The following is a 25,016-nucleotide window of genomic DNA, read 5'->3' on the forward strand; positions in this document are numbered from 1 at the left end:
ACGCAGACGTCTTCGCTTGTTAGTCGTAGCATCAATATACAGTACAGAAATAGACAACATCAGAGCAAATTGCAACCCAATCTGTTTACAGTATATTGATGCTGGACTTTTGAGCTTTTACTGGTATGACCTTTCATCTTTTGTAGTCAGATAACATAACATATTACATTTGTAGAAAATGCATAAGGCTGAAGACAAAATCTTTAGCCCTCATTCGTGTGAAATTTTGTATTTTCAATTATATATATTTTTTATGGATAACGACTTATTTCCTATAGTTTGGCTGAAATAAAAGAATTATATATATATATATATATATATATATATATATATATATATATATATATATATATATTAAAATCTTTTTTTATGTAAAAACTGCACACAATTCACACTATTAACATGCATTAAGACTTTGAGCTCAATAAACTACTAACTAGCTGCTTATTAAGAGTTAGTAAGGTAGTAGTTGGGTAGGATTAGGGATGTAAAATAAGATCAGTGCTAATAACCAGTTAATATCTTAGTAAAAGGCAGGTAATAAGCCTGTAGTAAATGACGTAAATTGTTACTTTAACTAAAGTTTTATCAATTTTTATTCTTGGATTGCCTACAGAAAAAAGCAGTGTTGTGCCATGATTAATTAATTAAACCTAATTTACCTAGTTGATATAATTGCAACCCAGCACATTCTGCAAACGTACCGCTATATACATTTATGGAGATCACCAAATACATCCCTGGAGCATATATATATATATATATATATATATATATATATATATATATATATATATATATATATATATATATATATATATATTTATTTATTTATTTATTTTATTTTATTTTTTTGCAGTTTATGTTTTTGTAAATCCACCAGAAATCACTGTGTACACTTTCTGAGATCTCAAATTTCTCTCGCGGGTGCCATTCGTGCCTGTTGTTGTTACGTAAATCCACTAGTGGCCACTGTCGACTGACTGACCGATAGACTAACCCACCCTCATCCTTCTCTAAACCCAACCGATAGTGTTTTCAAAAGCACCGATTGACCAGCACCCACCCACTTCCCTAAACCCAACTGACAGATTTAAAAAACAATCCAGAAAAAGGAAAGCCCTCACCTGATTTTTTTACCACGTTTTTAGATTTTACCACATTCTCATTTACTATTTATTAGTAATATTAATTTATTAGTAATATTATTTTAATAGTTTAAAAGTTATTTACTATTTTATTCTATTACCCGCTTTCTGAAACTGTTTTTCGCCAGACTCGCACCTCATCATTGTGGTCAACTTTTTTTTGTGTCTCAAGTCCACCGACATACACAGCGACCGAATGGGCAAAATGGTAACAGCGGAAAAGCCGAAGCAGTCAGCTAGTAAGCGCGTAAAGTGGCATCATACCATAGCATTTGTTTAAAAGACGAATGCAGCCATACATACCTCTGCCTACATAATACGCAATGTCCAGAAATATATATATGACTACGTTTTCATAATGAGCCTATGTTGCATAATTAGTAGTTCTTCAAACTGCACTTTAAGCTGAATACTAGTATCTTGCTAAATAACTAGTAAAATATCATGCACTGTCATAATGGCAATGACAAAATAAATTAGAAATCCGTAATGAAAATTGTTAAAAAGAGGTGAGAAATAGCTTTAAATAGCACTTGGGGAAAAAATATTATATACATGTATACAGTTGAAGTCAGAATTATTAGCCCCCCTAAATTATTAGACCGCTTGTTTATTTTTTCCCCAATTTCTGTATAACGGAGAGAAGATTTTTTTTCAGCACATTTCTAAACATAATTTAATAACTCATTTCTAATAACTGATTTATTTTATCTTTAGCATGATTACTGTAAATAACATTTTACTAGATATTTTTTAAGACACTTCTATACAGCTTAAAGTGACATTTAAAGGCTTAACTAGGTTAATTAAGTTAACTAGGCAGGTTAGAGGAATTGGGCAAGTTATTATATAACAGTGGTTTGTTCTGTAGATTATCGAGAAAAAATATAGCTTAAAGGGGCTAATAATTGTGACCCTAAAATGGTTCATAAAAAATTCAAAACTGCTTTTATTTTAGCCGAAATAAAACAAATAAGACTTTCTACAGAAGAAAAATATTATCAGACATACTGTGAAAATGTCCTTGCATTGTTAAACATCGTTTGAAAAATATTTTAAAAAGATGAAAAAAAATTGAAGGGGGCTAATAATTCTGACTTCATCTGTGTGTGTGTGTGTGTGTGTGTGTGTGTGTGTGTGTGTGTGTATATATATAGCAAGAAATATGTACACCAAACTGACGGTAGCTGAACAGTTCAAGAAACAATATAGTGAAAATAATATATAGTAATAATCATAATAATAATATTAATAATATATACACAATAGTGAAAATAATAATAATATCGTGAACAAAACAGTGAATAAAATAATAAAGAGAAATCTGCCAGAAGCATCTGCAGCAGTGAAAGCAGAGCGGCTTCATTAGCCAGTGTGTGTTTGGCAGCACTAATGGAGACAAATGAGCACATCTGAAAACACTGCCAGCACAGAAATGCTTCATTCTAATGCACATGGAAAACAGGTTCAGTCTGGAAACACTGCAAAATTACAACATCCCAGACTACTATGAGTGAAAGATAACATATCAGACTGTTGACATTCTACTGCGGACTACGTGTATGTTAGTAAAATGAAGCCACAATTCATAATCGTAACGCTTGCTTCAAAACATGCTTGCAAACAGTTGAAAAAAGATATCATTTCTGTCCATATACACTAGATATCGCATAGGGACCCTGAGCATGCGTCAATAGCGCCGCCACATTAGTACAGTGCTCCCAGGACAAATGTCATTCAACCGCACTAGTCAAGACAGTGTTATTACGTGAAGATGCGGGACTTTAGCGCTGTCTACGGGTGTAGTAACGAGCAAACAAAGAAAACAAAGCACAAAAGCAGAACATTTCATAGGTAATATTAAGTTTTTTTCTGTTTTTGTATGTTCTGAACTTTTGTGCTAATCAGGTAACGTTATTGATGATAACAGTCACTTACTGCATCCACCATATAGCAAAGCAGCCCCAACTCGCACTAAACACTCGGCTTATGCTAGTTTTGTTGAATAAAATCAGCAAACAATGCAAAGAAATATGACAATGAGAGGCTGCGCTGCCAGAAACTTGTATTATTGTCGGCTAACGAAGGAGTCGTTCATAACGGAGATTCATTCACAAACGAATCGCTCCCTCCGTCAGTATGAGCAGTGAAAGCAGGAGAGGAGCTGTGTTTCAGGACATGATTAGATTAAATTTAACAGGGAGGGTGGATAGTTCATTTCTGTACACACAAACACAAGCTTTTTGTCAGGAATGCCCGTGCGGTCACTGATCCATCAATGTAGAAAAGTGACGTAAAATTATAATTTTCGTAATTAGAAAAAAAATTGCATACTAACATCCAGGAAAACTCCCGATCACAGATATATGTGTATATGTGTATATCTCTGGCTTTGGATGGCCACAGTCCTCCACTGTACCTTGGTCCCGCATTCATTTCAAAGGAGCGCTACCCTGTAGCAAGATGGCGGCGCTATGTATGCATTCCGTCCAATAGACAACAATAGGCCAGGCGACATCTAATGTATTTATATATGGTTTCTGTCAAGCATTTCATTCTGTGAGTGAAGTGCATGGTGGGATCTGTAGTTCATTAACGTGGCAGATTTGGAGTTCTCCAGTGATTTGCAAACGCTAGATCACTGGTGATCGTAACGAATTCAATAACTGACAAAAAGTCTGGTTATATGGTCTTGAATTATATAATATTTCCAACCAATTAATGACTTGCAATGTCTCATAAAGACTTCCCTCCACATCGCATTATTAATAACATCAGAAACCTATAGTTGCAGGATTTGCGCTTCTTTCTCCAATGGTTTGATCAAAGAATAATAAACACTGCCTACACACAAGCAATGACATTTTTCAAACCTTCTTCATCTAATAGGGAACTCTTGCTATGTAATGTGTAATGTCACCACCGCACCGTGTCTTTATTTCCCAGGCGTATGCAACTCTTGCTTGTATGGAAACAGACTGAGAACATTGTGTTCGCTCCGGATGATATGAAAGCTGATGTCTTTCCATATTCAGAGGCATTCAGTGCATAACGCTGCTCCATGACTGTTAGAGACGACAGACAGAGAGAAGCGACTCTTGGCGCCTACACTGAATAACATTAGCATTTGGTGTGACGGTAAACAGCCATGATGTGTTGGCGACATTTGCATTTCTGTCTGTTATATTCACGTGCTCATGACTGAAATAGTTTTAAAGGGTTTCGGAGTTTCTCCAGCACAAATAGTTTGGGATGAATGTTGCTGGTTTGATTCGGGTCTCATTTTAGATCAGGATTTGGCTTTTGTTCATCACATTTAGGAGTTGTTTTCTTTTTGGCTCAGTGGTTAGCACTGTTGCCTCACAGCTAGAAGGTCGCTAATTTGAGTCCCAGGCAGGGCCGGAGCAAGCTGAACTGCCGCTCTAGGCAGAGGACGATCACGCCGCCCTCAACCCCAATGTGAAAACGAAAGTGACCGGTTATGAAAAAGAAGTGAGGTGCTCTTTTCCGGCGCTCTATGCGTGGATATAATGGACGCGCGGGTGCTGAGGAAGCGAGGGAAGTAGTCGCGGACTGGCGGACACCATCACCGCCCTCTCTATTCTGCTGCCCTATGCGTGGATATAACTGAGGACACGCGGGTGCTGATGGAGGTGACGCTGACGCCGCCCTCTCTATTCTATCGTCTATGCGCGAATATATCTGAGGACGCGGGTGGAAAGGGAGGTGTCGCAGACGCCGCCCTCTCTATACTGCCGCCCTAGGCGGCCGCCTAGGTCGCCTCTATGGACGCGCCGGCCCTGGTCCCAGGTGGGCAGTCGGCATTTCTGTATGGAGTTTGCATGTTCTCCCCGTGTTGGTGTGGGTTTCCTCCGGATGCTCCGGTTTCCCCCCACGGTCCAAACACATGCGCTATGGGGGAACTTATGCACTATATTGGCCTTGGTGTATATATGAGAATGGACGATTCCCAGTACTGGGTTGCAGCTTAAAGGGCAACCGCTGTGTAAAACATATGCTGGATAAGTTGACGGTTCATTCCGCTGTGGTGACCCATTTTAAATAAAGGGACTAAGCTGAAGGAAAATGAATCATTGGTTGAGACTGTGGCCTAAACACAGCAGTGATATTAAAGTGCACGCAAAGAGCTGTCAGGAAAAATAGCTGCAGGTTATAAGATGTGTGGTAGGATCGAGAGAAACTTTACGGCTTCACAATGCAGATGCAAACATACCATGTACAAAAATATATAAGCACACATTGTGATATATGAGCAATATCGCACGAGTTGCAGTGCGATGTGGCTGTATCTCAGCACTAGTGAGAGGAGTGCAATGGCTCCAGGCTGCAGACCGAGTGCCTCAGTGGCCCACCAGTGACGATATACAGCCATATCACACTGCTACTCGTGTGATATTGTGTTTATACAACAGTTCGACCGCATAATCGTGCGTATAAAAAAGATAATCACAGTCTCAAAAACCCTTTTGTATGAGGAACTACTTTCTTCCACCATTCGTACACATCAAACAGCAGAAAACGTTGCTACTTCACCAATATCACTTTAGAGCTAGTGTTTGAATGATTCTCTAGCGTAATGTCTGAAGTGAAGACAAAACTGCTGATTTTGCTTACATTTTGAGATTATAAGGCTGAACGGCATGAAATGCCATCAGTCTACAGTGATTTCCCAGCATTTCTCTGTTGCAATCTGGAGATCACAATAATTAACCTCAAAAGTCAGAGCAAAGCAAACACTAGCAGATTACTGTGGTATAACTACAGCATTATAACATACAAAAGAGAGAGATCGACTTATAATATCACTTCCCTGTTCTATAATGATTTAATCAGCTGTAGTTTGAAACATACTCAAAAAAAAATTGCTGTTTTTCTCCCCTAAGGGCTTATGCGGTCTGTTGCCATCTTGTGGTGGAACGTCAACAGTCTTTCAGACATCCCAAGTGTCCCAGAAGTCCCAGGGGTCTCCCGCAAATGCATAGAGACTCACGGATGCCTGCAAACAAGTGATAATCTCCCGGAAATCTTGTGTCTCAAATCAAATCACTTTTGTTGTCACATCATCAGCAGCACGTGTGCTATGACTAGGCCCACACGGAATCTGCGCGCGCAGAATTCCGGAGATTTTCCGGAGATTTTCCGCAGAATTCCGCAGATTTCTGTAGATTTTGAGCCCATTATAAATTCTGTTTTTTTGCTTGAGTAAATGTGTAAATCTGAATTTGAGTTTTTATTCAGTAATTTGTTACTTTTGTGTAATATATTAAGGTTTTAGTTATGATACTCCGCTGGACACTCCCAAAATAATTCGGCAAAAATCCGCAGATTTTTACAAAAATTCTCCGCAGAAATAGCAAAAAACGTCCGCAGATACCGTCTGGTCCTGGCTATGACGAGTGAAAAGTTTAGGTGCTGGCTCCAGACAGTACAAAATACAGACAGTGCAAATACAACAACGGTGCAAAATACAGAAAGTGCGAATACGTCGCGATCCTTAAATACATGGCGCACCCTTCTCACCCCTCCCCACCGCATCCCTCCTCGCTCGTCAGACACGTAGCGCGCACCCTGTCAAACATAAATTCATTCATTTTCCTTTAGCTCAGTCTCCATTTCAGAGTCGACACAGCTGAATGATCCCCTAACTATTCCAGCAAATGATTTACGCCTAAAAAATTCAGTTTTTTCAAAAATATTTCTTCTTATTAAGTCCTTATATATGATTTAGCAGCTTTAACCTTATTATAAAATGATTTAGCCAGCATAAATATTCAGAACAGCTATCAACAAATAACCAATTAACCAAATTAAGCTAAATTAGCAACTAAATTGACAACAAATATTAAGTTAAGCTTGTTGAAAATGACCAGCCAAATCCAGTTAAAACCAGCTTGACCAGCCTGGTTTAAGCTGGATATAGCTGGTTTTGGCTGGACTCCCAGCTTGGCTAGGCTGGTCAAACTGGTTTTAGCTGGTCATCTCCCAGTCTGACCAGCTAAGACCAGGCTGGAAATGGCTGGAAACCAGCCTGGAAGTGGCCAAAACACCTCTAAAACCAGCCTGGTCGACCAGCTAAAACCAGCCAACCAGCCTAGGCTGGTTTAATCTGGATTTTTTAGCAGAGAGCTGACATACTTCAAAAAACATACATTGCAAAAGCATATTAAAAACCACCATCGTAGAAAACAGCTCTCTGGTGTGTGCTCTCGAGGTAGTGCAGTGCTCTCTGCTCCACTTCCAGCAGTGTGAGCGATGGTGACGGTGGTGATTTAGTTCACAGAGTGTAAAATTAGCCGAGACATCGATCACTGAGACCGGAAGAAACTCAGAGCGCAGGCCGACCTTCAGCAGCTCCAGAGCGGCCACACGGGGGAGACAGAGCCCCATGCAGCACTGACAAACATTCAGAAGATTAGTGTGAAGTTCACGATGATAACTAAAGCACTTACTAATGTTTTTCATTAATCTATCATTCCAATAATACATCCAAAGATAGAACAATGATTTCAAATACAGTTCAGCATAAGTCATGCAATCTGAAACTGCTGTAAAGAGTTGAATAAATGTTTATTACAGTTTCAGGTATATATAAGTCTGCCCTCTGCTGGAAAACACTAGTGTTATCACTGAAATATTGTTAGAAATACTTTATTTTCAGGCTTTTGCATGAACACACTGTATAAATATACAATTCAAAATCATTCAAACCAAAAAAACAGCAATATTTAGACACAAAATGACACAATAAATAAATATATAATGTGAATTTGATATCATTTTGACCTCCAAGTGCCCATGTCTGGGACATCTCTAAGCTGCTTGAACACTGAGGGTCTTGAAACCGTGCAGGACGGTGGGCAGATTGATCAACACTAAACAAGCATAAAGCATCTTGGCGCCCGTCATCTGAGGAATGAAACGAACAGGCCTCCTCACGGCCTCTCGAGGCTGCATCGAGACTCTGAAAGATGAAATAATAACATCAATAATAATTTGGGGCAACACTGACTATCACTGCTCATGATGAGGGTGAGTGGTTAACATTGTACACACTGTAAAAAATATTTTATCCTCAATTTTATCTTCCTTACACTGGCTGCCTGTTAAGTTTTGCATTGATTATAAAATATTGCTTCTTACCTATAAAGCTTTAAATAATCTAGCTCCTGTTTGTCTAACCAACCTTCTGTCTTGCTACAATCCAACTCGCTCTTTAAGATCTCAAAACTCAGGGCTTCTAAATAGTACCTCGAACAGCAAAGTCCACTAAAGGAGGTCGAGCCTTCTCATTTATGGCTCCTAAACTCTGGAATAGCCTTCCTGATAATGTCCGAGACTCAGACACACTCTTGCAGTTCAACACTAGATTAAAGACCTATCTTTTTTAATAAAGCATACACTCAGGGCATCACTTAATACATGCAGCATACACTCAGGGCAGTATAATACATGAATGTGCTCCACAAAGGTTTCTGCATCTCGTTTATATACAATATGAACAGCAGCTACACTAATTATTCTCTTTATTCTCTAATTCCACCTGGGGATACTCTTCCGATACTCATACGATCCAAGACCAGCAACGAGATAATCCCAAGGTTTCCATAGTCCTGGACCAGGCTGTAGCCTGAGCAGCTGCTGTGGTGGTCATGGAGGAGTGGAGAGCATGAGACGTCTCGCTGACGTCCAGCTTCTCCAGCGCCTAGACTGCAGCTCTGCACAAAACGTTTGGCCAGAGGAGAAATGGTCGTGCTGAGCCTGGTTTCTCTCAAGGTATTTTAATTCTTCACTTTTAGTGAAGTTTTTTTCCTCGCTGCTGTCGCCACTGGCTTGCATGGTTTAAGATCTGTAGAGCTGTGCATCGATGGATTTGCTCTTCAGTGTTTGTACCAATGACTGTAAAAAATATGGACGACGCGACAGCCCCTTTTCCCATTGAACGCCTTGAGGGCAAAACGCCTGCTTGACGGGCACAAACTGTCGCAAAAGACTGCGGAAATTGGAGCCTTGACATGCGCAGAAGGATTGTCTGATGGAGCCAGAGGAGGAGCCGCGAAAATGAGCGGAGTCGAGCTTCCAACCAAACGCCTTATGTAAAATCAACCACGCCCCCCGAACTTCTCAGCATGCGTTTGCTGTCATATCAACACAAATGGATGTAATAACGTTAACAAATTTGAGGGTTTTTTTATATTCAATCGCGCCAGCTCCGGGCCGCAGCGCATAACCTACTCGCGGCGTCGCGGGCTGATTCCGGCTCGCATGCGGCAGCGCCGGCTCGCTCGGCCGCCGCATCTGACTCGAATTACTCGGGCTGGAATCGGGTAGTGAGTCCAGGCATCCGGAGTAGGTCCAGCAGAGGTAGTCAGTCTGAGCTCTGAGGGATAAGTCTCCGGCAGGCGAGAATCTAGCCGAACTGGTCCGAGTGTATTTTGCCATCTGGGTGGTTAGGCGTGTATCAGCAAACTAATAAAGCCCGAAAAAAGCCCTGACCTTAGCAAATAAACAGTGTTCCACCAGGATCATGTATGTCAGAAACTGTAGTTTACTGCTGAACTCATTTTGTCATGGTAAAATAACGCAGAAATCGAATATTAACACTTCAGTCTCCTGCCGAAGCTCAGACGCGCTGCTTTGAGAAACTGTCAATCACAGCTGTCAATCACGATGACACGCCCAGCATTAAATTACTGCTAAAAACAAACTGTTTACAAAAATGAAGATCTGCACCTATTTCAGCACAATAATCAGTGCCTTAATCGACCAGAACCATCTTTCGGGACATTTTATTGCAAGTGTAATAAATTTTTTTATTTGGCCTCAAGTCTCCTTCATTAACACGGAGGAGGCGGGCTTTATGACTTGTACTGCAGCCAGCCCCCAGGGGGCGATCTAACGGCCGAGACCTTCACTCAAACGCAGGCTTGCGGCACACTTGGTTTGTACTCTCAGTAGTGATTATTAAACCACACTGAGCTGAACTGAACTGAGCTTAAACTCTGAAAACTGAACTAACACTGTTTCAATTCACTATGATCTTCTATGTAAAGCTGCTTTGAGACTATTTAAAAGCGCTATACAAATAAAGGTGAATTGAACTGAATTGGATTTAGGGCGTCACTGTGGCACAGTGGGTAGCACAATTTCCTCACAGCAAGAAGGTTGCTGTTTCGAGCCTCAGCTGGGTCAGTTGGCTTTTCTGTGTGGAGTTTCCACTGGGATGTTCTCCCCGTGTTCGCGTCGGTTTCCTCCGGGTGCTCCGGTTTCCCCCACAAGTCCAGAAGACATGCGGTACAGGTGAATTGGGTATGCTAAATTGTCTGGTGTATGTGTGTGAATGAGTGTGTTTGGATGTTTGCCAGTAAGGGGTTGCAGCTGGAAGGGCATCCGCTGCGTAAAACATATGCTGGATAAGTTGGCGGTTCATTCCGCTGTGGTGACCCCAGATTAATAAAGTGACTAAGATGAATGAATGAATGTTAAGAGTTTTACATACCTGATTTGGATCTTCTCCTCCAGGAGTCCTGAACCCGCTACGGTTAGTTCTCCAGTCACTGCCACGTCAAACGGGTTGGTGAAGGTCACCATGGCAACCTGCGGCGAGTTCACGATGACGTTCTCGTTCTGAATCTAAAAACAAAGGTTTCTTATTAAACCGCTATTTCATTTATTAAATCAATCTCTTTATTTTTGCTTTATGCGCAGTATATATCTGTTTTATAATGTTTTATCAAGGGGCGACACGGTGGCTCAGTGGTTAGCACTGTCGCCTCGCAGCAAGAATGTCGCTGGTTCGAATTCCAGCTGGGCCAGTTGGCATTTCTGTGTGGAGTTTGCATGTTCTCCCCGTGTTGTCATGGGTTTCTGTGCTCTGGTGTCCCCCACAGGCCGCTGTGTAAAACATATGCTGGAATAGTTGGTGATTCATTCCGCTGTGGCGACCCTTGATAAATCAGGGAGTTAGCTGAAGGAAAATGAATGAATGAGTGTGCTTCACCTGTATACTGAGGGCCGGGCTGTGGATGTTGAACTCTTCTGAAGCCAGAACTCTCTCCTGAGACTTCACATCCTCCACAACCACAGCCAGATTGACCAGATAATCCTCCAGAACCTGCTTCAGCTTGTACTCATTGAAGGAGATCTCCTGGTTTATAGTCACCGCTGGTGGAGGACAAGAAAAGGAGTCATAAAGTTAAGTGTGAAAAGACTTACAAGCAGATTCATTCATCGCTTAGTCCCTTATTTATCAGGGGTCGCCACAGCGGAATGAACTGCAAACTATTCCGGCATATGTTTCATACAGTGGATGCCCTTCCAGCTGCAACCCAGTACTGGGAAACATCCATACACACTCATATTCATGCACAAAATCATACACTACGGCCAATTTAGAGCAGATATTTAGACATTTTTATCAAGTATTTCCCAAACGATGTTGAACAGAGCAAGGAAATTTTCACAGTATATCCTATCATGTTTTTTTTCTTCTGGCGAAAGCTAGAATAAAAGCAGTTAATTTTTAAAAATCATTTTAAGGTCAATATTATTAGCCCCCATAAGCAACATTAGTTTTGGATAGTCTACAGAACAAACCACTGTTGTACAATGACTTGCCTAATTACCCTAACTTTACCCTAATTAACCTAGTTAAGCCTTTAAATGTCACTTTAAGCTGAATACTAGTATCTTGAAAATTATCTAGTCTAATATTATTTACTTTCATCATGGCAAAGATAAAATAAATCAGTTATTAGAGATGAGTTGATGTTCACTTTTGTAAACTATTATGTTTAGAAATGTGTTGAAAAATAATCTACTTTCCGTTAAAGGCTAATAATTCTGACTTCACTTGTACTTTATCCCTACCTGATATATTGAATTCTAACCCTGTTTTAACTCATTTAAATCACGTTTGTCTGTTGAATATATTGTGCAGTCGTCTTACTTTCACTGGGGCCGATTTTCAGCTCGTGGTGTTTCTCCCAGAAGCTTCCGAAAGGGTTGCGGTGATACTCTTTATTCTGCGCGTTCGCGTGAGCTCTCAGCAGTTTGGGAATGGATGCTTGGTTGGTGATTATGATGCTGAATGCAATGCTTTCTCCGATTATAGGTGTTTTCAGAAGCTGGAGGGAAACTGCAAGACCCTGCGGAGCTGCAGGAAGAGAAATGAATGGAGAATTGAACTATAACCCCAATGAGAAAAGAAGGATTACTGTCAGCTTTTCTGTTTAGAAAACAAATAAGGAGGGAAAAAACAAGTAAAAGAACTCACCAACTCTTGCTGGAGCTGCTTCACCACCTCGAACTGGAAGAGAGGATGTTTTTAGAGATACTGTGCTCAACATAAATGAGTACACCCTATTTTGAAATTTTAAGATTTTTATCAACTATCTTTATCTGAATATACTATCTGAATATTTGTCATGTATTTTTTACACATTTAGATCTGTTTAGTAATAATAATAATAATAGTGATAATAATTGTAGTAATAATAATAGTAATAGTATTGAAATTAATAACAGTAATAATAATAGTAATATTAATAATAATAATTACAACAGTAATAATAATAGTAAAAATAATAATAGTAATAGTAATGAAATTAATAACAGTAATAATAAAAGTTATTAAAATAATATTAATAATAATAGTGATAATAATAATAATAATAAAAGTAATAATATTAATAGTAATAATATTAATAGGAATAAAAATATTAGTAATAGTAATAATAATAGCAATAATAATAATATATAATAAAAATAATAATAGTAATAATAATAGTAATAATAATAAATATAGTAATAATAATAATTATTATAGTAATAATAATAGTAATAATAATAGTAATAATAATAATAATAATAATAATTATTATTATTATTATAGTAATAATATTAATAATAATAATAATAATAGAAATAATAATAATTATAGTAATAATAATATTAATAGTAATAATAATTATTATTATTGTTATTATAATAATAATAATAATAATAATAGTAATAATAATAATAATAATATTAATAGTAATAGCAATAATAATAATAATAGTAATAATAATAATAGTTGGAATAATAATAATAGTAATAATAATAATAATAATTGGAATAATAATAATATTAATAATAGTAATAATAATAATAGTAATAATAATAGGAATAATAATAATAATAGGAATAATAATAATAATTATAGTAATAATAATAGTTATAATATTAACAATAGTAATAATAATGACAATATTATTATTATTATTATTATAGTAATAATAATAATTATAACAATAAGTCTTTGTAGTGATGCTTTCCAAAAAGACAGATAAAAGAAAATAATAATAATAACTAATAATGACTTTTTTTTAATTAAACTGTAATAAAATAAAAAACGTTTAAAAAATGTTTTTAAAAAGCTTTCGTCAGTAAACCTCAGTAAATTTATTTTCAAAAATTTCAATAAATGTTGTAATTTTAACAGTTATTAATTATGAGTTTGATAAATGACACACTTTAAAATGAACAAGATTTAACAGACTTACCATCAGCGCTGAAAGCATAAGCTGAGCTGAGAACTAATGAGAGAAATGAGATTTTGCCATTAAGATCAGATTAATAGTATTTACAGTATTCTTCTGTGTCTCTCTTTCTCTTACCCATCTCAGTCTTGTATTCGGATGTGATGTCCAGCATAGTCATGGCTCCAGGACGTTTGGTGCAGATCAGGGCTCCGACTCGCTCTTTATCAACACTGACGCCTAAAATCTTCCTGTCTCTGATGATGACGGTCCGCACGTCTGCGTTCACTTCTGCATAAACGAACGGCACGTCGTACGCCGCGTCCACTTTCTGCTCATGAATGGCCTTCACAGCGGCAGGACCACAGCGGTACATTCCTGACAACACAATATCAACACACACAGTTGACGTCACAATTATCAGCCCTCCTGAACTCTTAGCCTTCCTGTATATTTTTCCCCAATTTCTGTTTAACAGTAGAAGAAGATTATTTCAACACATTTCTAATCATAATAGTTTTAATAATTAATTTCTAATAACTGATTTATTTTATCCTTGCCATGATGACAGTAAATAAATTTACTCAAGATACTAGTATTCAGCTTAAAGTGACAATTAAAGGCTTGACTAGGTTAATCAGGTTAAAGTTAGCCTAAAAAACACTTAAAAAGTAAACTTAATGACAGCTAATTACACAATTATATAACATATTAAGAGAAAATCATAAAGAAAACTCTGAAAATAAAAGACTAGCATGGATTTAAGATAAAAAATGGTATCAGTAGAGGACTGGAATATCATTAGTTTGAATGCACAAACAAATACATTAAACTCCTGTGTGAGATTGCAACAATATAATGGGGTAATGAAAACTTTTATTACTCCTGTAAGACCAAATAAATTCAACCCTAATATCCCTGATCTTTGTTTTAAGTGCAAGAAGATACAAGGTACATTTTTTCATTGTGTGAGGAGAAACTAAAATTTTGGGGTGGAAGTGACTCAATTTATTTCACAATTGATTTCCAGTCCAATTCCTTTATATCCTGGATTATGTACAGTTGAAGTCAGAATTATTCACCCCCCTGTTTATTTCTTGTTTAACGGAGAGCTGATTCCTTTAGCACATTTCTAAACACAATAGTTTTAATAACTCATCTCTAATAACTGATTTATTTTATCTTTGCCATGATGACAGCACATAATATTAGACTAGATATTCTTTAAGACACTTCTATACAGCTTAAAGTGACATTTAAAGGCTTAACTGGGTTAATTATGGTAACTAGTAGTCAGGTTAGGGCAGGGATGGGCAAACTTAGTCCTCGAGGGCGGGTGTCCCTGCAGAGTTTTGTTCCAACACTAGTCAAACACACCTGAACAAAATAATCAGTGTCTTCAAGATCACTAGAAATCTATAAGCAGGTGTCTGTGATTAGAGCAGTAGCTAAACTGTGCAGGACACCGGCCCTCCAGGACCGAGTTTGCCCACCCCTGGGTTAGGGTAATTAGGCAAGTTATTGTATAATGATGGTTAATGATGAAAAAAATCTGCCTAAAGTGGCTAATAATATTGACATTAAAATGGTGTTTAAAAAATTAAAAACTGCTTTTATTCTAGCTGAAATAAAACAAATAAGACTTTCTCCAGAAGAAAAAATATTATCAGACATACTGTGAACATTTCCTTGCTCTGTTAAACATCATTTGGAAAACATTTTAAAAAGAAGAAAATAATTTGAAGGTGGAAGAATAATTCTGACTTCAACTGTATATAATTAGGAAAAGATCCTCTGAATTTTGTGATATCTGGAAGGTGTTTTTGATCTTTGTAAAGAAATTGAAATATTGAAGAAGCTCTGGCAGTCTGAAGTTGCGCAATGAAAATTGGTGCTTGATCTTTTTTTTATTTAATTAGTTTATTTTAATATTATTTTTATTTTTTTGTATTTTTTTAATAAGGATTATTATTATAATTTTTCCCCTAAGCCTGTCTACGGGTAAGTTTTGGGTATTGGGGTTTAAATTATCGTAAAATCTTGAAAAAAAAAAAAACTCAATAAAAACATGTTATACAAAAAATAATGTATCCATAAAACTATGAAGCAGGAAAAAAAGGGTTTCATCATTGATAATTATAAGCTACATTATTAAAAATTGAGTACCAATAACAACTAATCATAATAGAACAGCAATGATTTCTGAATGATCATGTGACACTGAAGACCAGAGATTTGATGCAAAAAATCAGCCCTGAATCACGTCTAATTTATTTCAATTACGAAATTTTATTATTTCTACATTTTACAGTTTTGTGTATTTATAACCAAATAAATGCTTATTAAGCAGAAATTCATTAAAAAAATAAAATAAAAATCTTTTCACTACATGTTTTAGTGTTAACAGTGAATGTGCAGCAGGACTCAGACCTAGTGTTAAGCTGTGTGTAATGTGTGCATAATAAACCTGCGCTCTCCTCTTGTGGTGTGGGGTCTAGAACCTGCCAGCCATCATAAGTTTGGCCCAGATCAGGCCTCTTCATCCAGCTCTCCACCCACACGTGGAAGTTCCTGAAAAAAGGCAAAGACTTCTAATGCACAGCTTTGCAGTCAATTGTATATAATCTATTGATAATGCAAATAGTTTTACTAAAATATAGACAAAACTGTTTCATGAAAGTGTATATACTAGGGATGCCAGGGTTCTCAATATAGTATTAAACTACGGTACGACCTCCACGGTTCAATACGCGCTTGTGTATTGTGGTTTTCTCGGTTTTGCGTTCAAATAATTTATGTGCGCTTTATATCTCCTTGAATTGACTGTGTGTGCCTGTAAATCCATGAGCTTAGATGAGGAAACTCCTCCCCGCAAGTAAATATCCAATCACTATACTACCTCCCAATATGTCACTGTCACTTTATCACAATTATCATGTTTACAAGTTCTTTTTGCACTATACTGTTTTTTATCTGCACAACTCTGGTTTACTTTGCACTCATTGCTATATGCCCTTAATGTCACTGTATTGTTTACAATTCTTATTACATATGTATATTTTTTAGACCACATTTATGTGCAATGTATATACTGTAAATTTTCTTTTTTACTTAAACTCTACTATTTTTTATATATATATTTTATATTAATGTTAAGCACCTAGGGTCTGAGAGTAACGCAATTTCGATTCTCTGTATGTCTTGTACATGTGTCTGAATTGACAATAAAGCTGACTTTGACTTTGACTAAGGTTAGGGGGCGCTAGACCATCATTCCACACTTTAACATGGCGAGCAGTGAAGTGAGGTTGAGGCAACAGTACAAGGAAGCACCGGCGAAGTGAGGCAACAGTACGAGAAAGCGCCGGCGTCTTTCAAATCTCCGGTGTGAGGAAATTTGGGTTTTGCTGGTTAGTATAATGCCAATAAAAGAAAAAACGGTGAACAAAAAATAACTGTGTGCAAGCATTGTTTTACACGTATAACCATGACTGCACATCTGCAGCGCATCACCCAGCAATATCACTGCAATATCAAGTCCTCCGAATAGCAACAATCCCTCGCTGAATCTTTCCAGAAAACATACCCAACTGGTTTCGAGAGACATAAAAATAACAAAGGCAGTGCGGGTGTTTATTTTTAAAGATTTGCAGCCGTTTTCGGTGATTGGAGATGTGGACTTTTGTCATCTTATAAAAGCACTCAATCCGCGTTACTGACTACAGTCGCATTTTTTCAGCACCGAGATAATTAAGATGGTTTATTTATGTTTACTGAAGTGCAAATATGTTTATTTGAAATGGCCAATTTATCTTTATTAACTTCACATGTGTGTTCATTTACAAAGTGTAGGACTTTGTGTTCCCCAGTTTGTACATGGGCTGTGAGTTTTCAGTGTTCATTTTTTTATACAATACACTAGGAACTACTGTACTTTCGACCTCTCGCCTTACTCATAATTCTCTCTTTATATGGCCATATGCCTGTTACATATCCATGATACACAGTGATATAGCCTGGCTCGAATCGTATCGCTTCCTCATTACAATCGATCCGCTCCAGAGATCGTTTCAATCGAATCAAGACCACCTCATTCAATCGATCTCAGACTGATTGATTTGGCGTGGATCCGAGCGCGATTGCTGGATTCCCATATGCCAGACGAACCAAGCTAACTGGGCAAATGAGACAGACGCTGGGTCAAATGTAGACCAATCATTAAATGGTGAATACGATGTTGACTCAATGCAGGGTTTTGACAACCCAGCATGTTGTAGCGTGTATGTTTTCGCAATAATAATCAGAGACTCCTCTCACCAGATGCTGTCCCGGCCGATGGACAGTTTTTCCCCCATCTCGGTGTAATACTCCTCTATCACCATGTTCCCGTTGGTGTCGTGAGCTGAGTTAAAGTTGGTCACCACTCGAGTCGGGATACCGAGCGCTCGCATTACTGTTGCACAGAGATGAACAGAGGGAATGAAACATGTCATTTGACTGCCTGGATTAGCTTTTGTGCATGTAGGTAACAAAAGTGTGCAATTGTGTAATAATTAACATCGTCACACCTGTGCACATGACCGCAGCAAACACCCAGCACTGGGCGTATTTGACAGGACTGAACTGTGTTTCTGACCACATCCTGAGAATGTCTGCGCTGCCCGACCACACTGAGGGATTGACACCATCGCTGTAGTCACCTGACCAGTTCCCCATCAACACGCCTTTATCATCCTGACAGTTCACCTGTTCACAGACACAGACTGGATTAACGGGCTCATCCTTACCTTCAATGTAGTCTGCAGCTGCTTGTGAATGTAAATCAGCCCATCAAACCTCCACAGGAATGCAATAAATTTGCAAAATGTCAGTCTGTGGTCTTTATTTGCTGACAACAGACCATGTCTGCGATGATTCTCATATACTGTAATTGTAGCTGAGACGGAAAAGCGTGATTGGTGTTGTTAACCTGTCAATCAGAGCAGAATAGGGCCATCTGGCCAATCAGAACAGATTGGAAGCATCTGGCCCATCATAGCAGACTAGGCCACCTGACCAATCAGTACAGAGTAAAGCCATGACCAATTAAAGTAGAGCCATCTGGACAATTTGGTGCAAAGTAGAGCCATCTGACCAATCAGAACAGAGTAAAGTCATCTGACCAATTGTAGCATAGGATGGTCATCTGACAAATCAGAGCAGATTAAAGCCATTTGGCTAATTGGAACAAAGTACAGTCATCTGACCAATGAGAACAAAGTAGAGCCATCTGGCTAATAAGAGTAGAGTAGGGCAATCTGGCCAATAAGAGTAGAGTAGGGCCATCTGACCAATAAGAGTAGCTTAAAGCCATCTGACCAATGAGAACAAAGTAGAGCCATCTGGCTAATAAGAGTAGAGTAGGGCAATCTGGCCAATAAGAGTAGAGTAGGGCCATCTGACCAATAAGAGCTGCATAAAGCCATCTGACCAATGAGAACAAAGTAGAGGCATCTGGCCAATAAGAGTAGAGCAGCGCCATCTGTCCAATCAGAACAGAGTAAAACCATCTGACTAATAAAAGTGGAGCCCTCTGGCCAAATGGTGCAGAGTATGACCAGCTGACCAATAGAAGCAGATTAGAGCTATTTAGCTAATTAGAGCAAAGTATGATAATCTGACCAATCAGAGCAAAGTGGAGCCAACTGACCAATAAGAGTAGAGTAGGGTCATCTGGCCAATAAGAGCAGAGTGAAGCCATCTGACCAATGAGAACAAAGTAAAGGCATCTGGCCAATAAGAGAAGAGCCATCTGGTGAATTGGGGCAAAGTACAATCAGCTGACCAATAGGAGCAGATTAGCGCCGTTTGGCCAATTTGAGCAAAGTTTTGTCATCTGACCAACCAGAACAGAGTATAGCCATCTGACCAATCAGGGTAGTGTAGAGCCGTCTGGCCAATCAGGACAGAGTACAGCTGTATGACTTTTCAGAACAGAGTAATGCCATCTGACCAATCAGAAAAGAGTTAAGCCATCTGGCCAATAAGAACAGAGTGAATCCACCTGCCTACAAAGAGTAGAGTAGAGCCATCTGGCCAATCAGAAAAGAGTTAAGCCATCTGGCCAATAAGGGTAAAGCCATCTGACCAATCAGAATAGAGGAAAGCAATCTGACCAATCAGGACAGAGTAATTCCACCTGCCCAATAAGAGTAAAGTAGAGCCATCTGGCCAATCAGAACAGAGTGCAGCCATCTGACCAATAAGATCAGAGTAAATCCACCTGCCTAATAAGAGTATAGTATAGAGCCTTTAGGCCAATCAGAACAGAATAAAGCCATCTGACTATTAAGAACAGAGTACTGTCATCTGACCAATCAGAAAAGAGTTGAGCCATCTGGCCAATAAAGGTAGAGACATCTGGCCAATCAGAAAAGAGTAAAGCCATCTGACCAATCAGGGCAGATTCCACCTGCCTAATAAGCGTAAAGTAGAGCCATCTGGCCAATCAGAACAGAATAAAGCCATCTGACTATTAAGAACAGAGTAATGTCATCTGACCAATCAGAAAAGAGTTGAGCCATTTGGCCAATCAAAATAGATTAAAGCCATCTGACCAATCGGAACAGAGTAAAGTCAGGCAACTTATCAGAAGAGAGTAGGTAAACCATAGCTAATAAGAGCACAGGCTGGCCTTGGATGTAAACCTAAAGTAACAAAAATAGGAGCCCTCAAGTAAACAGCAGGATCATTTCTATAAAGACAGGATGTGCTCACCATAGCCGAGATGACGCGGCCGATGTAAATAGGACTGGAGCGGTTGAGCAGATCTCTCTTCATGTCTGTCTGAGATTGAGGACTGAGCTGCAGCAGCTTCATACAGATGTCCAGAAGACCCTTTTCATACTGAAAGACAGGAGTTTGGTTAATAAGGAGGGTTTGTTTGGTGCTTTCAGAGTCAATGACTCAACACCTCACCTGACCGAAAGACCAGGGTCTGGAGACCACATTACCGGGGGTGCCTTTAAACAACAGGCCGAAATCACTCCTGACGTATTCATTCCTGAGATCCTCCGACTGCAGGAACACAGAGTCCGCTGAGGATGGAAACAGAGGGATTATTACAGGTGAACTTTGTTTAATGATAATAAAGGAAAGCAATAATCCATACACGCTCAATAAAATCCCAGAAAAACTCGATTCTACTTAAAGGGTCACGAAACACCAAAACACATGTTTTGAGCTGTTGACAGTCGTATATGTGTCCCACACTGCTAAAAACACTATTAGGACACCTATATTTCACTAAAAAGTGTAAATTGGTTGTTTTTGCTTTATTTCAAGCAAATTCGTACTTCCGATTTGAAACAAATTTTTGAAGCTGCGTTACGGCCATGACATAATATTGTGTATTCCAGCGTGCAGACTGGACGTCTGTGCCAGAGTGTGTCTTATTACGTCTTACAGTGTGATGCATTAATGCATGAGTAAGGCTTGGTTCAAACCAATCAGCGCGCTCTATTGTGCAACTTCATTAATATTCATTACTCTCATAGTGTTCAGACGACAGAGACGCCACGTTGTGTTGGCAAAACAAGCGTGAAGTGTTGCTTTTATAGTTTGCTGCCGTTAAGTTTCGTTTTCATTTTCTCTCTGTGAGAGCTCAGCTGGAGTCAAATGTGGATTAACAGTGTACGCGATGCTCGACAACAATAACTTACGTGTCTAAGGAGGAACATTGTTTACCTGAGAGCTGTTCTCATCTGCAAACGCTGAGATCCGGATTCGCTTGTAGTCTCCTCTTAATAAAGACGCGGCTCTAGTTGCTGGTGATTGTCCTGTCTCTACAGATTTGGTAAGTGAGCGAGCAGTGCTCTTTGTTTATTCAGTTTGTATTTTATTCGTATCGAACTATTGCACAGAGTGTAAACAAGTTAGCTCTACAACCAAACTATAACCTCGTGTAGGATTTTGTGACGGGAATAACACACGCGGCTTTCTGACGCTACCTGCCGTGTGCATCTAAGTTTCTGGGAAATGCTGAGGTTTTTATTCTCTCATTCGCCGTGCGGTATCAAACATTGCACGAAAATACGCGCTTAGAGCAGTTCCTCAAATCAAATATCTCGTTTGTGACGAGGGACATGAATGAATTCCCTGAATGAAAGAGCCAAACTGCAGTTAAAGTCCACCATTTAATAATTTGGCTAATAATTCGACTACAGATGTCCATGTAAACACAGTCACTTTCTCCCCTGTTGGGTGTGTGTTTTGACTCTGAAATTCAGCGCGCCCAAATAGACACTCCCACACCATGCCTCTTTTCTTCCTCCGACACTCCCCCCCTAAACAGAGCTGGACACGCCCACTTTTCTGACTTTTTCCAAAGTAGAGGTGTGAAAACACCCTGCTGAAACAAAGGGGTTTCATGGCCCTTTAAATTCACTCAAAAAAGAGATAAAAATAGGTATATAGTTAGTAAAAAATTCTGATGAAAATCCTATGATAAGTTCAAGAAATGAACACCTTGATCCATTAACTGCACAGACGGAAGGCTAAAATGGAAAGAAAAATGTGCATTTTTTTAAACAAAACCGTATTAGTGTTGACAGTACAAGATGGGTAAATGATGACAGAATCTCCATTTTTGCATGAACTGTCCCTCTGTATTTGTCTCTTCAGCTCACCTTGGCACCAGGGGTTGGCGAGGAGTGTGAACTGGCCCAGTAGATGTGTTTTGGTGCTGGAGCGAGTCTGGACTGTCAGTTGGAGTGTGTACACTCCTATAGAGGAGGACGCAGGGCTGCTTAGTGACACAGTCAGAGCTCGAGAGCCACTGGGGTTTGGTAAACCGCGCTCCAGAACTGCAGACCACTTTGATGAAGACGGCTGTCCATATGAGGAGACGGGCACCTCCACTGACAGGGGACCTGCACACCACAGCACAAACACATTATACACATACTAATTATTCAATTGTTTATAAAATATATATATTTATAGACCTAATGTGCTGTTCTGAGAACGCGAGGCGCATCAAACCTATTTTGTTGACAAGAAGTATAATATAAGTAGGACAGTGTAAATATATATAGTTCAAACACACAAATCTTACATTTAAATTAATACATTTATTTTTAAAGATAGAATTTATAATATAATTAATAAATATATAATTTGATTTAATATCTTGTAGTGAAAGTGTTACTCTGGATCTGACTTGATTAGAGGCGTACTGATGATTAATGCAGGGAGAGTGTTGTGAAAGTTGGGTTATTATTACACACAGACACACCTAGAATGAATATGAACTGTAGTTTTTCCCGCAGTGGGTCGTATGGTCGTCCGGCATAGTTGATTGTCACAGTGAATGGTTGTCCTCTCCGCACTACCAGAGAGCCGGAGCTCAGACCGTCCGTCCTGTGCTGGAGCTGGTTCTGGACCGGCTGCAGGTTCACACTTACAAACTTAAATTCTGCGGTAAAATACAAAAATACAATGAATTAAAAAGGAAAAAGATTGTTAAATGACTTTAAACTCAATATTTTTTTCAACAGTTTTATCAAGTAATGTTATTATTTATTTTAAATATTGTTATTTATTTTCTTCGATTAATTATTATTATTATTATTAATATTAGTTATTTAATTAAACAGGGTTTGTTAAATAATTTTAAACTCAATACTTTTTTTCAACAGTTGTATCAAATATTTTTATTTATTTATCTCAAATATTCTTATTTATTTTATTTATTTAATTATTAGTTTACCAGAGTTTGGTTAAAAACTTTAAACTCTTTTTTTAATCAGTTTTATCAAATATTATTATTATTATTCATTTATCTCAAATATTATTTTTTATTTTATTTTATTTGATCAAATATTATTATTATTATTATTTATTTTTCATTTAAAAAGAGTTTGTTAAATGATTTTAAACTCAATATTTTTTTCAACAGTTTTATCAAATATTATTATTTATTTATCTCAAATATTATTATTTATTTGATCAAATATTATTAGTAGTATTATTTACTTATTTAATTTCTAGATTAACAGTTTGGTTAATGACTTTAAACTCAATATTTTTTCAACAGTTTTATCAAATATTATTTGTTCATTTATTTATCTCAAATATTATTATTTATTTTATTTAATTTGATCAATTATTATTATTCATTTATTTATTTATGTAATTTCCAGTTAAACAGAGTTTGGTAAATAAATTTAAACTCTTTTTTTTCAACAGCTTCATCAAAATTATTATTATTTATTTAAAATATTATTATTTATTTTATTTAATTTGATCAAATATTATTATTATTATTTAATTTCCAGGAAAACAGTTTGGTGAATGATTTTAAATTCAATATTTTTTTTTCAACAGTTTTATCAACTATTATTGATATTTATTTATTTTCAAGTTAAACAGTTAAATAATAATAACAATAATAATAATTAATAATAATAATAATAATTGTTCTAAAATGCTTAATTTAAATCCTTTAAAATCACATTTTTTGGTACATAAAAATATTTATATAACTTATCAAGGTTAAAATTTGTTGGACGAAAGATTAAGACCCGAAAATGTAATTCAAAATCAGAAATAAATGGGAGGAAAAAATAAAAACATGAATCACAGATTATGAAAAACTGCTAATTTAGGATATTTTCTACAGTGCATACATGGTCATTTAACTTAAATAACTCATTACTATTTAAGATTACCAACTTAATTGCTAATGTTTTTTAGTTTACCAAAATACCTGTCTAGAGAAATAAAATAAAATATAGATATATAGAATTTATCTTTATTATGGAATATAGAAAACATGTAAGCGTACCGTCCATGAGGCGTAGCAGTGTTGTGGTTTTGCTGTTGGATTGAGATTGTAGGTTTTTACTGTGGTTTTATATCTGTCTTCATCTGCTCCTCCCTTTCCATTCCACTGAAGCTGACAGACCACATTCATGACTGCAGTTACGATCGACAGAGCCCACACCTCACACTATTACACAATCACACACACACATACATCAGCAGCCTGTGTGTGTGTGTGTGATGCAGATAGACGTACTCCTCCCAGTGGGAGAACAGTGAAATCAGGACAGACCAAGAGTATCTCAAGACAATATCTGGCATTTTTCATTCATTTTCCTTCAGCTTAGTCTTTATTTCAGGGGTCACCACAGCGGAGTGAACTGCTAATTATTCCGGCATATGTTTTATGCAGCGGATGCCTTTCCAGCTGCAACCCAGTACTGGGAAACACCCATACACATCCACAAACACACACTCATACGGCCAATTTATTAACAAAGTGTTGTAAAAACTATAATATACAGTG

The 25,016-nt window shown here is 37.7% G+C and overlaps 1 protein-coding gene across 1 annotated transcript; it reads right to left on the bottom strand.

Annotated features, from left to right (window-relative positions):
- Positions 1-7,756: 7,756 nt before the first annotated feature.
- tgm5l (transglutaminase 5, like) lies at positions 7,757-24,554 on the bottom strand. The gene is made up of 15 exons (NM_001326491.1): positions 24,513-24,554; positions 22,962-23,141; positions 22,354-22,596; positions 20,645-20,763; positions 20,444-20,572; positions 18,256-18,433; positions 18,005-18,140; positions 16,155-16,258; positions 13,826-14,065; positions 13,712-13,744; positions 12,442-12,474; positions 12,115-12,321; positions 11,167-11,330; positions 10,666-10,799; positions 7,757-8,130 (listed from the first exon to the last, which is right to left on the bottom strand). The coding sequence occupies exons 1-15, from the start codon at positions 24,517-24,519 to the stop codon at positions 7,980-7,982; spliced, it is 2,058 nt and encodes a 685-aa protein (NP_001313420.1). The 5' UTR covers positions 24,520-24,554; the 3' UTR covers positions 7,757-7,979.
- Between the last annotated feature and the right edge of the window lie 462 nt (positions 24,555-25,016).

This window comes from Danio rerio, chromosome 6 (assembly GCF_049306965.1).
Source record: "Danio rerio strain Tuebingen ecotype United States chromosome 6, GRCz12tu, whole genome shotgun sequence".
Classification (NCBI taxonomy): domain Eukaryota; kingdom Metazoa; phylum Chordata; class Actinopteri; order Cypriniformes; family Danionidae; genus Danio; species Danio rerio.